The following is a 12611-nucleotide window of genomic DNA, read 5'->3' as shown; positions in this document are numbered from 1 at the left end:
TAGAAGGGAGGTTGCTACTGGCATAAATCACACACTGACTACAGCTGTGGATGGCCCATGTACAGGAATAACTTTCATTGCATTAGCTCTTCTGCCTTTAAAACTAGATCTACACTGAGCATTGAAGTGCCACTGTGATGGCTGCATGCAGGTAGCTGTGCATCCCACAACTGAAGATGTCTAGCTATTTCCTACCGTCAACAAAGATGATTCTCCTTTTCCCTCTCCCAAACTACAGGAAGAAAAAATATTCCTGTTGATAACAAACATCGTTTTTTTTTCCTAAAGGAATGAATTTTAATAGCTTTCAGAAGTGTCCTGTATCGCCAACTTTGCTGGTCCCCTTGGAAGCAAAGATGATAGAATCAACTAGTTAAAAGCAGTAAAACTGAGCTCTCTTCCAGCATAAAAAAACCCAAACACACCCAACTTTTCACACTTCAGTTAAACGGATTTTCCTGTTGAGATTGCCTGTCTTTTTATCTTGCATGACAAGTTTGTCTAGATTCTCTTTACAAAAATTATATACCAAGATGAAATTGCCACAGCTTAAAAGAACATTTCTTTGTCATAACAAGAATAAATATTTTTCAGAAGCTGACAGACATGACAACTGAGATGACTCAGGTCAACCTGGCAAGCCTTACCTTTTCTGAATCGCAAGTAAAGTGGACAGGGAAAACCTGCCATTAAAGATGCATTTAAGATGGAAAATGTTAAGCTATCTCAGGAGGCTAAACTGCACTACTTGAATCAGTGTCTGTTTGTGAAGTCAGTTTTGAAATTCACCTGATTAAAATGATGCACACTTTTTTGCACACCCTTTTTCCTCTATATAGTGTCATCTGCATGGCTGTCAGTGAACGTATACTTTGTGAAGCTGCTCCCTGCCAGTTCCAGCAACTTCTTGATTTGGCATGTGGGAAGAAAAAAAATTTTAAAAAATCAGAAATACATTAATACTCCAAGTAGTGAAGTACGGTTTGGGAAGAAAGTTCAAGAAGGGGGAATTTGTTCTTTTTCACAATTAGCATTACCGATATCAAATGAACCCCTAGAATGGCTAGAAACAGACAAGGAAGATAAGCTTTGTGTTGCAAAGGTTTCAGAATTACAAGGATATCTGGTGTGACCGTTCAGTTAGTATGAGGGGGAAGTGGATAAGCAGAGTGGCAACATTTCCACGTGCTTTCATACACACCACAGTAAACCTTGAACTTCTGGCATCATACGTCACAAGCAAATGCCACCAGAGCTACACCCAAATCCACAAGCAGCCTTCAGCAAGTTGTTAGGCAGAGGCCAAACCATAAGAGCGATGTAAGATCACACTCCAAGACAGAATTCATGCTGTCCAGCAGCATGTCAAGATTAAACAATCTGAGCTATGATTTTATCTTTATTTCCTTTTTTGTGCATCTTGTCCTTTTTTTATCAGCATCCAGTTCTATTTCCTGTATGCTAGTATAAAATACACCTGCGTTACAGATGAAGCTTCATAACATCTGTAATATACATTTTAAATCACATTTTATCATTTGTTCTAAATGAAATCAGAACACTGAACTGGCAGAAGTGAACATCTGAACATCTGGAACTGGAGTTCACTGAAGTCCTTAAAATACTTTAGGTAAGAAAAACATCTTTGGATACAAATGAAATTCGCTAAAGCAAAGATGATCTTCAATTAGCTTGACCTTTGCTAGTGACTAAACAAACCCAAGTCAAAAAAGCAGACAATGCTTTCCCTTTTTTTGATCTATGAACATATGCAAGTTATGGGAGGATGAGATCAGTAGATAGTTCAAGAATTTTAGGTACACATATAATTATATTTCCATTAACTACCATCCAGAATGGTTACTATAGTTTTGAACTTTAAAATGCTATTACGTATTTATTTTAGTGCTTTTCCAGTGCAGGATCAGATAACTGGTGGCGGTGGGGTGTGCTTATGGTTTAAGAAGTGCATTTATCGTAAGTGTATCTGAATTCATATACGGCTAACCTGTATGTTTAAGCCATTGCAGAAATGCTGAGTCTTTCTAGTTCATTAAATACAGTAACATGATATACAAATGTAGGGGGAATACCAAAAATTTTTTTAAACATTCATGAATGAAGCTGAGCTTTCCTTCTTGCTAAGGTAAATCCACCAGCCCTGCTATTGAATACAGTCTACTAGCCATTTTTCCTCCTTCTACCATCTGAATAGCAAGGGTATAGGCTATTTCTCTATTTTCTTTCCATCCCTGCTGTGACTTCAACTTCAGTTCCTCTTCTACACCAATTTATCGCTCCTCAGTTGTTTCCTGAAGGTTATTGATATTAAATTCCCCTGTGACACAGACTGCATTAGAGTGCCAATTGCATATGTCTGTGGCGTATACCTATGATTACCTCCCATTATGACTTCTAAGAACAAAGTTGAAGTCTCATTTTCAGTATTGACTGAAAGAGTTGTCACCTTACTTACTTGTGCTTTCACTTCACCCAGAAAATTACCCATTTTATTATCCCATTTAAGGGAATAATATACAGCAGTGTTACTACCATTATATGAAGGAAGTAGTGGCACCTGGACCTTTGTTATGAATTACGTGTTTCTGCCGTACTTCAAAAGATGCTCAAGTGACTGCATGCTACAGAAAACAGCCTGAAAATGGGTATTTTCTCAGAAATTTCTAGTCTACAATATTCAGTGAGAGAATGAAGAGCTTTTTCTCTCCTTACTAAAATCAGCCACAGTTTTTCCTTAAAGCCTTATGCTTTTAGCTTGCTGTGTAATCTACAGATACAGGCATTGCAGCTGCTGAACTAACTCAGAGGTTCTCAGCACTAAAAACTACAGTAAGTAGCACAATTTAAACAGGTGAAGAGAACTACTAGCTCCAGAATAATCATAGAATCATTTAGGTTGGAAAAGGCCTTTAAGATCATCGAGTCCAAACGTAATAACTCATTGGGTGACATTATGCTTTACAGCATTATGCTTACTGACAATTAAGCCGCATTCGCTACTAATACTGAAGTTACGCAACCTAAAATAAAGTGGGAAGTTCTCAAAACTCAGGTTCTTTGAATGAACACACTAAAGTTTACATCATAGCAGTCGGTAGTCCAAGGCTAAGAGCCCAGACTTCACTGAAATAGGTTAAATTGTTATCTCTAACAAAAAGCTTATGAGAAATACGAAGAAAAAAGATTTTGGTAGAAATAAGTTCAGGTCTACTACAACTGAATCACTCTGGATCCCTGCAATGTTAAGAAGAATTGGTTCTTCCTTCATTATGCCATTTGATTTGTTCATATAAGTAAATTAACCTAATCATTATATATAACATTATTGATACGTTCCTTCATAATGCTTAGAGTTATTAATGCTTGTTTACTCTCCTACTGTGACAAATTAGACCACCTACTCACACGCTTGTATTTATTATTAAAGGAACACACATGGAGAGCTAAAAGCCTGCAATAATACAACTGCAATATTTAGTTGTCTTCCCAGGCAATAATCTTGATAGCTAAATAGTTTAGTTCCCCTTCATAAAACCAGAAGGAATATAACAGCGATACAGTGAATCCTAAATAGTTAGCTGAGGAAAAAGATTAAAGGAGAATCTATAACAGAATTTTCCCAAATTAAAGTATGAGTACCACTGATCAACACCACCATGAACTAATAGTGGATACTTTGTATTTCAAACACTCTTTGTGTGCTGCTGTTTAGCAAAGGTGTTTGGACAAAAGCTAAAAATAAAGACTACATTGCTAAAAAGCTAACCCTGGCCTTCAAGTTCGAAGAGCTTTTCATCCAGCAGAAGACACTCATAACATGTAGCTTGAGCCCACAAACACGTCTAGGGAGAAAGGCGAGTCAGAGCCTCTGTTTTTCATACATGTTACTCAGAAATGTTTGCAGTGCCCTAAAAGGATTATTTTTTCTATTCTGTAAGTGGTTTAAAAAAAGTTATTATTCAAATTTTCCACATATATTAACCTCCATTATTCAGTTCCACCGCACTGAAGTTGCTCAAGTGCCTGATATCCCACTGAGCTGATCTGCACCCAAAATTTGATATCCGAGTCCCATCCATCATCAGTTTCATGTATTTATGTACAGGTTAGTTCATTAACAGACATAGCAGCCTTAGAGCTTAATGACATAAATAAGGAATTAATAAACACACATGTAAATCTTCATCTGATAAAGTTCTTGTGCTATGACAAGCAAGCATGGATTGTATCAATAACACTGCTTAAAGCAATTTTAGGCCAGTGCCTCAACTGCTGCATATCAGAGATCTATCTAACATCAAAAGAGTTGTGCAAATCAACACCCCTGAAAATTCAGGTCTATCTCAGCCCTGAATAACATATCGCAACAAAAAGATCTTCAGGACACAAAACACTGCCTGTGGAAAAAGATAAAAAATGGAGATGCTCAGGAAAGGGGAAAAAAACCCCACCACCACACAAAAGACACTAATCTCATGCATACTACTTGCTTTGATTCCAAGACAAAGATAGATTTTACTAAAACTGCTCAGGATAAAAAAGAACAGCAATTCCATACAAATTTATCTGACTATTTTTGAATGGACAGGACTTCAGATACTGCCTGACAACAGTTGCTCAATTATGTGTTACTTTTGTTACGCACAAGACTTGGCAGCAGCAGAGAACGTATGTCTGAGGCAGTCCTCAAAAAATTTACTAACACTTCAAGATGCGCAGGCCAAGTTACAATATGGAGAGATCCTAAAAATACTTCATTTCGCGTGTAATTATTCACCGATAACAGAGGGAGCAGAGTTAAGTTTGAGATTCGGTAATAGACTAAAGCCAATTGCTTCTTCCGTACAGGAACAAATTCTGAAACGAACATCTCAGTTGATGTCCTGCTGCCAAAAGGATGTTTCAACAACAACTGCGTTACCAGGAAAGTCTTAGATCACTAAGCAATTTGTAGCTCTACATTGGAAGTATCATGTGAAAACAAACATACAGCTTCCAAAACAACCTGAGCATACATCCATTTCTAAAGCTGCAGGAAAAATAAATGCCGGCATGAAGACCCCTTTTTTTGACTGTGAAACCATTTAAAAAAATATTCACACCACCAGCATCAACCAAGTTCATCACAGAAGCCAACTTCTGTCTTGTGTTTGCCCGCGAGTGTCAAACTATAATTAGATGCCCAAATGATGAATGATAGGCTTATACTTGTACCAGTTCTTGGGGCTTGTACCAGTTCTTGAAAGAGCATATCCTGAAAGGATTTACCAGTACTTCATATCAAATGCATTAAAAACAAGCAACGAGGAATCAAGTCACATTAAGTCAAGAGCATAACTCAGTGTCAAAACCTGTTCTGATTTAAGAAACTGTTAGACAAAACAATATTTGCATTTTATTCTGAAATCCTACATTAAGATTACCATACCAGTAACGAGCATTTTGAAACATCGAGAATCATATCACAGCCAAACCAAAAAGGATAGACATAGACACATACTCCCACTGTTATATAGCCTTCTGCTTCTAACAGCTTCACTGCGCTCAGTTAAAAATTAGCAATGGCAAAACAAGGATAACAGTTTCAAAATAAGTGAAACAATAAATCTTAATATCCAATAGCAATCTTTTCACCTTCCCAAAAGGCAGCTTAGTCAAAGCTCATTTCAGAGCACAGTTTTGTAGCATCTCTCTCGAAATACCAACAACGCCTCTGCAGGGAAGCTGCCGTTACCCCAGCATAGGAAGGGTTAGCGATCTACATAACTCAAGTTTATATAAAGGGAGAGGAAACAGAAAGCTAAAGCACTACACCACTCACATATTAATATAACTACAGGAGATCTGCAAGCCAACCGCCAGAGCTCAATTTTGCATTTAAGGGAGAAGGGAATGAGAGAAGAGGAAACAGGGAGGGGGGGAAAAAGTTTCCCCCTCCCTTCTTCAAGCAAATCTATATTTCTTCATTAGATCCTCAGGCTTTTAAGGACAGTTACATAAAAATATGTAGAATCTGTAATACTTAGAATAGGATTCCTTCCACTTCAAAAGGCTCTGCCGGATAAACCCTGAAACACACAAGAGATTCATGGAAAAGGCCAGCTCTCCCTCCTGAAGCAGAAGAGACTTTGGCCAGATAAAACACAGGCTGGATTCATGCCTGTCGGCACCAGGGCGGCTGTGGCTGTAGATGCATTTCTCTCCCATACACCAGCCCTGCTAGCACAGACGGGGAAGAGGGGGGCTGCGGTTAATTGGCATCTTTGATGTACACAGCCGGCAGCTGCAGGAGTCTGATAGGGTTTACGTGCCACGAAATGGTGGATCTGACTGTCAGACACATTTTATGATACGGAGAGATAATAAGCCTCCGCAAACCAAAGCCGGGAAGGGATAGCAGGAGGCAGGCAGGGAGCGGGACCAGCAGCGGCAGGGCCTGGAGGAGCTGTCAAGCCCAGCCGCCTCCCCCCGCCGGGCCGGGCGGCCCCAGCCCGGGCCCCCCTCCGCCAGAGCGGTACTTACGTGAAAACAAAAAATAAAGTAGTCGAACCCACTAATAAGGCAGCTGCTGTGGAGACAGGGATGTATTTAGTAGGTTTAAACCTCTTTCCAGTGCTGCTGGGCATCCTGTAGTTTACACATCACTATGTAAATCCAACCCGAGAGGAGGGAGCCGGGAGGATGCGGGGATCCTCCGGCGCGGGGAGAGCGGGACCCGGGCGGCAGGGAGGGACGGGAGAGGGACGGGGAGCAGCTGACCTCCAGCACAGGAAATCCCACCCACACCGCCCAGCCCACTCGGCTGATGTCAACCAGCCCCTTAAGGTAGCGCTGCGGGGAGGCAGGGGCGCGCAGCCAGCGCGGCCCCGCGGCGCCCGGCAGAGCTGCGGGCGGCACGGCCGGGCCGGGCCGGGCCGGGAGCGGCGGCTCCTCGGGGCAGCCGGAGCCACGGCCCCCGGCGCGCAGCGGGGACGGACCCGCCGCAGCAGCCCTTGCGGACAGGGTGGATCTCATTCTCTCCCTCTTACAAGAGAAAAAAGAAAGGGGGGGGGGGGGGGGGGGGGAAAGGGCAATTTATCGAGCTCTACAAGGCTCTTTGTGGGACATTAAAGCTATTTTAACTCTACAACAGTGCTCTGGAGCTTGGTTGCAAAATACCTCGGCTGTGCAAGCTGCTGCACTGCTGCAGCACCCCGCTGAACTCGGCAGGGCTCTGCGCGAAGGAGAGGGTCCTTTCAGGAGAAGCGTATTGCGGGAGCAGGGCCTGCAGTAAATTCAGAACTAGTCAAGCTGGACACAAATTGTGCATTGCTAGCTCAGCGAATAAAACCCTACATTTTATTCAGCTAAACCCAGATTCACTCTATTGAGAACTGCTGCACTCTGCCAAATTTAACTAATTCTAAGGTGAATAACTGAGTGCAAACATAACTGAAATTACTCTATACTCTGTTCTTTTTGAATCTATCCATTAGCATCAGGAGGCAGAAATAAGAGGTAATTTAAGGTATCAGAAAGTTCACCAAACCAGCTTTCTAAAGAGCTCTGTGTGAATAGCTCCTCTGTTCACATTCAGGGGGCACCACCCAGCAGCTCTCCTTAGTCAGAAGTAAACCCTCAAATGGGAGGAAGGGTTCAAGGCCACTTGGAAGTTTAGAAATCAAGGCCAGGAGCTGCAGCTTGCTCCTTCCCTCCTGCCTTCTTCCTCAGCCAATCCCCCGTTTGCAGCTGCCAACACGCACATAAAGTAACCACTGCATAAGACAACAAAAGCCGCATTTGCAGCTTCTATTGGGTGTTTTTAAAAGTAAGCTTGCCCTTAGAAGGTATATACTCCAGTTCTGTTCTGAAGAGACATTATCATTTCCCATTTTAAGAGACTAGATGAGCTCTACAGCCCTGGAGTTATTAAGAACAGAACAAGTAAAACCCAACAAAAAAAGCAAGTAAGGGTCCTCAACTTCACAGTTGGCAAAAAAAAAATGGTGAGCATCAGCTTTAATATAAGCAAATCCAGCAAGTTCCAGCCTGAAGGCATATGGTTATGTGAAATCTCAGCTTTTGCTAACAACTGCCCCCCCTCTAAAAAAATAAAAAGTATTCTCTGGCCCTCTGAGAACAACTTCAAAAATGTCAAGTTTTATCCAAAAGGAACTAAAGCCAGAAGGTAACTTAAAATGAACTCCAGACTTAGGTTTTTGAGGAAAGGGAGGGACAACATCTACTTAAGTTATTTTTGAATGCTTGGGGGACATTGAATGTTTCGTATGCTTCACTACTCCTTGTCATGCCAGCTTATTGAAATAAATTATTCTTAAAATCCTTGTAATTAATCAAAAGGTCAACAACTTTACACAGAACCAAACTCCGCAGACTAATCTGAAAGCCTTCAGGTGCATCTACACTAGCATATTAAGTTGGATCAAAAGTGTACTTTGGAAGCAAATCTCTCGATCGCCGTCACCACGCTTTGATGCGTATTGCTGAGTGGTCTCAAAGCAGGTAACTGGATTCCTTTTCAAGAAAACTAAGCCGGAAGATACATTTCAAAAGCACACCTAACTCAGGTCATGAGTTAGTTCAGCACCGCTTGCATGACATAAGCAGAGACTTTATCACTTTCATCAGTTCAAACCCTTTCCTCCTCCCCACTCAAGCAACATTCTTGGTGAAGAAATTCAGTTGCAAACAGAACCCTGATTATTTTTCCACTGATTTTTATTTTAAACTGAAAAACGTTATCATAAGAAGCATTATAGACCATTTCTGAAGTTTGGTTAGCATCCTGTAATGGACAATAAGAGACTTAAATGCATTTCATAGGGCTTGAAAAGTAGTAAAGAAGTTATCTCCCAAGTGACAGTCAGACCTGCATTTTTAGCACGGACATGCAAGTTTCCTTTCTAGGTGAGCAACAGAAGCATCCTGTCAAGTTTCTAGCAGGAGTTAGGGAGCAATAAGCACAAGTTCATTTTAAGATACATATTTGGAGGTTGGTGATTTACTTAAATTTCATTCTTTTTAAGGACAAAGCCCTTCGGGGACAGTAACACTCCTTGATATGAATATGGGAGTTATTCTTAAGGAGACTATTCCTACTCTGTTCTCTGCACCTCATTACTTTCAGTTGTATTTTCCTGTAAGAATTCTCACCTCTCTAGAAAGTCTGCTTCTCAGAGGCAGCTTTGCAAGTGGGGAGGATTCAGTGCTCCTGCTCCTTCCACCCTTCAGAATGGTTTTCCCTTTATCACTGACACCCTAACGCTTCTCCACAGTCTCACTGTAACAGCCCCAATTTAGAGGGCCAATCTTTCAAGCCACTCCTGTTCTGAAGGGCAGTACTCAGCAGCAAGCAACTCTGCTTTTTTGTTTTTTTTAATCTCCCAGTCATGCAACACTTTTATAGAGAGGGACACTAAAGATAAGTGTGAGTATGTGGTATCAAGGCACAAAGAATTGTAGCTTTCATAGCAACAAAAAAGGTGCATCTCCAAACCTCAACTGATCTTAAAGATCACTGCGCAAGCCTGGGCTGGGCTGCAGTGTCATCCTGTGGATCAACATACTTGCGCTGTGCAACAGTGCAGTCATGCAGAACGAGCATTTCCAAAAGAGGGCTGAAACATTCCATGTTACAAGGCTACAGTGTTATGCTGAATTGTGTTTTGAGATACTTTTTTCTGCTGCACATTGTAGATTACCTAATCAGAAAGCAATAATTTCAGTAATCTGGTGTCCACCAATTCCCACAGTTCACCTCATTTCCTTCCCACTAATGTACCAGTTCTTGAGAATGTTCTGTTTTCAAGACAGCATAAAGCACTGCTGAGCAACATTGAATCTCACTATTAAAAGGCAAGTATATGTAAAGCCATGAGATGACTTTACCATCCAAACAGTAAGGATGTCTGAGGAGGACTGACTAAAGCAGAACAGGCATGTCTCAGAGTTGCTCTCCTGGAAAACCTTTATTTCAAGGACTGTAGTTTCTGGATTCATACTACCTTATTAGCGTGCCAGAAGATTTTGGCAGCACTGAGGTAAACAGCAATGGCAGCATGAGTTAGGAAAAGATTTAGTGACTACCCAAAGAACTAATACAGCTACAAAGAACAATCTAAAAATAATCTGTCAGAGTATGGGTAGTAATTGCATGTCTTTTTGCAAGATTTTACTCTGAGGTTTTACCCCAAAAGAGAAAGGGCCAGCCACAGAACCTGTGTTGGAGCCACATACCAGGGTACCATTCTCGAAGCTGGTAAGATGAAAGGAAACTCATGACAGAGCAAGCATCAAGAAATCTTGATTGCCATGCAATTTTCACATCAAATCATGGCACTAATGTTAGCTGGAAATCTTAGCTACATGGTTAAGAAAATTCTTTTCTTTTGCACATTTGGAAGTACTGAAAATCCCTGGAATCTTTTATTGGTCACTGGGCAATTTAGCTCCTAGCTTGTATTAGCTGTTGTCACTAAACAATGACCAGAATAAATAATTCTACTTTTCTTACTGGATTTGCTTACTACAATAAATGCATTTGCCAGCCCATGTAGTACTGGTGACCTGCGAACTGTTCAGGGTCACTGACAGGACCCTGAACGATCAGCAATTAGGCGTTTAGTAAAAGCTGTTTTTCCCTCAAACTTGCAGTGCTCAGTACAGAGGACATCTGGATCATCACAGTGCTGGCAAAGAGTCCAAGCAAGCCTAGACAGTTCTGGGTACAAGCCAGGCCTACTAAACTACCCACTGGAACTTTAATATGACAATTTTCATTTAGTTGTTCAAGTTTATTTCTTACTAGATATATCAAGAAATTATTGCCTAATAATGACTTTTCAGTAGCCTGAACAGATATCCTACATAATTTTCTAGATTCTTCCAGTAGATATTTTCCTTGGAATAGCATTTGCTTAGAACAGAACTTGTGTAACACGTATTTCCCAACTGCATTGATGGGGCATGTCAAATTGCATTTATTATGAGACTTTGATTACTTTATTCACAGACTGATTCCAAAACCATCCCCACAAGGAACTACTTACATTAGAATAATGTAGGCCTCTGAACAGTTTTGAAGATTCACCAACCATCCCATTTAAAACCATTAATAAAGTGTAATTCTCCTCCACTAGGATGGAATATCACTCTAAATGATGCTGCTGGAACTCAGAAAGCCAACAATGGTTCATGTACTAGCAAACAAATTAAGATATTAAAACTGATAAGCACTATTTATATGAAGCAATATCCTCCAAAGAATGCAAAATATGCAGTCATTTTAATGTCCAATCCATCTTTGTTGATGTTTACATAGCTATAATTGCTTTCATGGAAAAACAGCATTAGAAAACTATATACTTTTAGCTACTTGAAATGAGGACAGCCAGCACAACATGAATAGGCAAGAACTTGTGACACCATTAGCTTCTCTGTTAACTTGTAAATTGTACATCTTGATACAACAGTTAATATCTACAATACAGTGAATCAGCTGATGTAAATTTGTAGTCAAGACCGATAAACAACAACAACAAAAAGTTGGACTTCTCCAGCTTGAAAGCTGAAAATAAGGTTAAGACTATAAAGTTCATGAAATACTTGCAGTAGTCAGACACGTTCCACAAAATAAAAAAAATTTGCTGTATGTAACATCTAATCCAGAATTGTGCTAGCACCTTGTTTGTACTTAAAACATTTGTCATTATATTGGTTAAAAGCATAACAGACAAACTATACCCCACAAACCCTAGCTTCACCATTAATACTTAAAGAAAAAAGTATTTCTACAAATGTGATTTATTTATGGATCTAATGTAGGTTGCATTTTCACTAGGAGACTATAGCAAACTAGTTACACAAACAAGTCTTTCAAATATGAACAGGTCTTAAGTCAGTGGTTCATGTCTAATGTGACAGAAGTGAACAAAGATATTCCATACTTAAATTTGCATATTGGAAAAATACATCAGTGGTCATAAATCTGATGCATAGCTGTAGATACTAATACCTACTCAACTCTAAAATACAAGGGTTTTTTCGCTCCTGTGCTTGTCAGTTTTCACAACTTCAAGAATTATTTTCTTATTATATAATTGCACAAGCTGCTTACTTGAGAGAGCACCTTGTTTTCACATGAACTAGAATCTGAGAAATCACTTACATGTACAATCCACTCTACAGCTGATTACTTCAAACCTTTCTTCATCAAGCAAAATAATTCTGATCTGTTGCAGTTAGTTTTCGTTATCTCCTGACTCTGAAAATGATACATTGTCAAAGATTTAGTTAAGTTTAGTGAAAGACTGATAATTCCTCTTATTTCTACTTTAAAGAGTAATTCTAGCTAAATCTAATTAGGAAGACCTTTAAAGTAAATCCTAAATAAACCATCATAAAAGCAAAAGATGAAAAAAAAATCCTTTATACACACCTCACTTCACTGAACTAGTGCAAGTTCACACATAGACAAGACCTCAGCAATTTAAGAACACTTTGAAATTGGTTTGGCTAATCAAAATTAAGACACTAGCTTGCCATAGACACCTTAGAAAACACAGCTTGCTAGAAACAAGCTGGACCAGCCA

The 12611-nt window shown here is 40.0% G+C and overlaps 1 protein-coding gene across 1 annotated transcript in view; it reads right to left on the bottom strand.

Moving 5' to 3' along the window:
- The window catches only part of ZDHHC8 (zinc finger DHHC-type palmitoyltransferase 8), a 115556-nt gene extending 108909 nt beyond the window's left edge, over positions 1-6647 (bottom strand). Inside the window, exon 1 of the mRNA XM_050906619.1 lies at positions 6544-6647. Within this exon, the coding sequence (XP_050762576.1) occupies positions 6544-6647 (104 nt within the window). The remainder of the gene's footprint in view (positions 1-6543) is intronic.
- Positions 6648-12611: the final 5964 nt, after the last annotated feature.

This window comes from Gymnogyps californianus, chromosome 16, assembly GCF_018139145.2.
Source record: "Gymnogyps californianus isolate 813 chromosome 16, ASM1813914v2, whole genome shotgun sequence".
NCBI lineage: Eukaryota > Metazoa > Chordata > Aves > Accipitriformes > Cathartidae > Gymnogyps > Gymnogyps californianus.
Note: the sequence above shows the minus strand (reverse complement) of the source record. Positions and strands in the feature narration are given on the sequence as shown.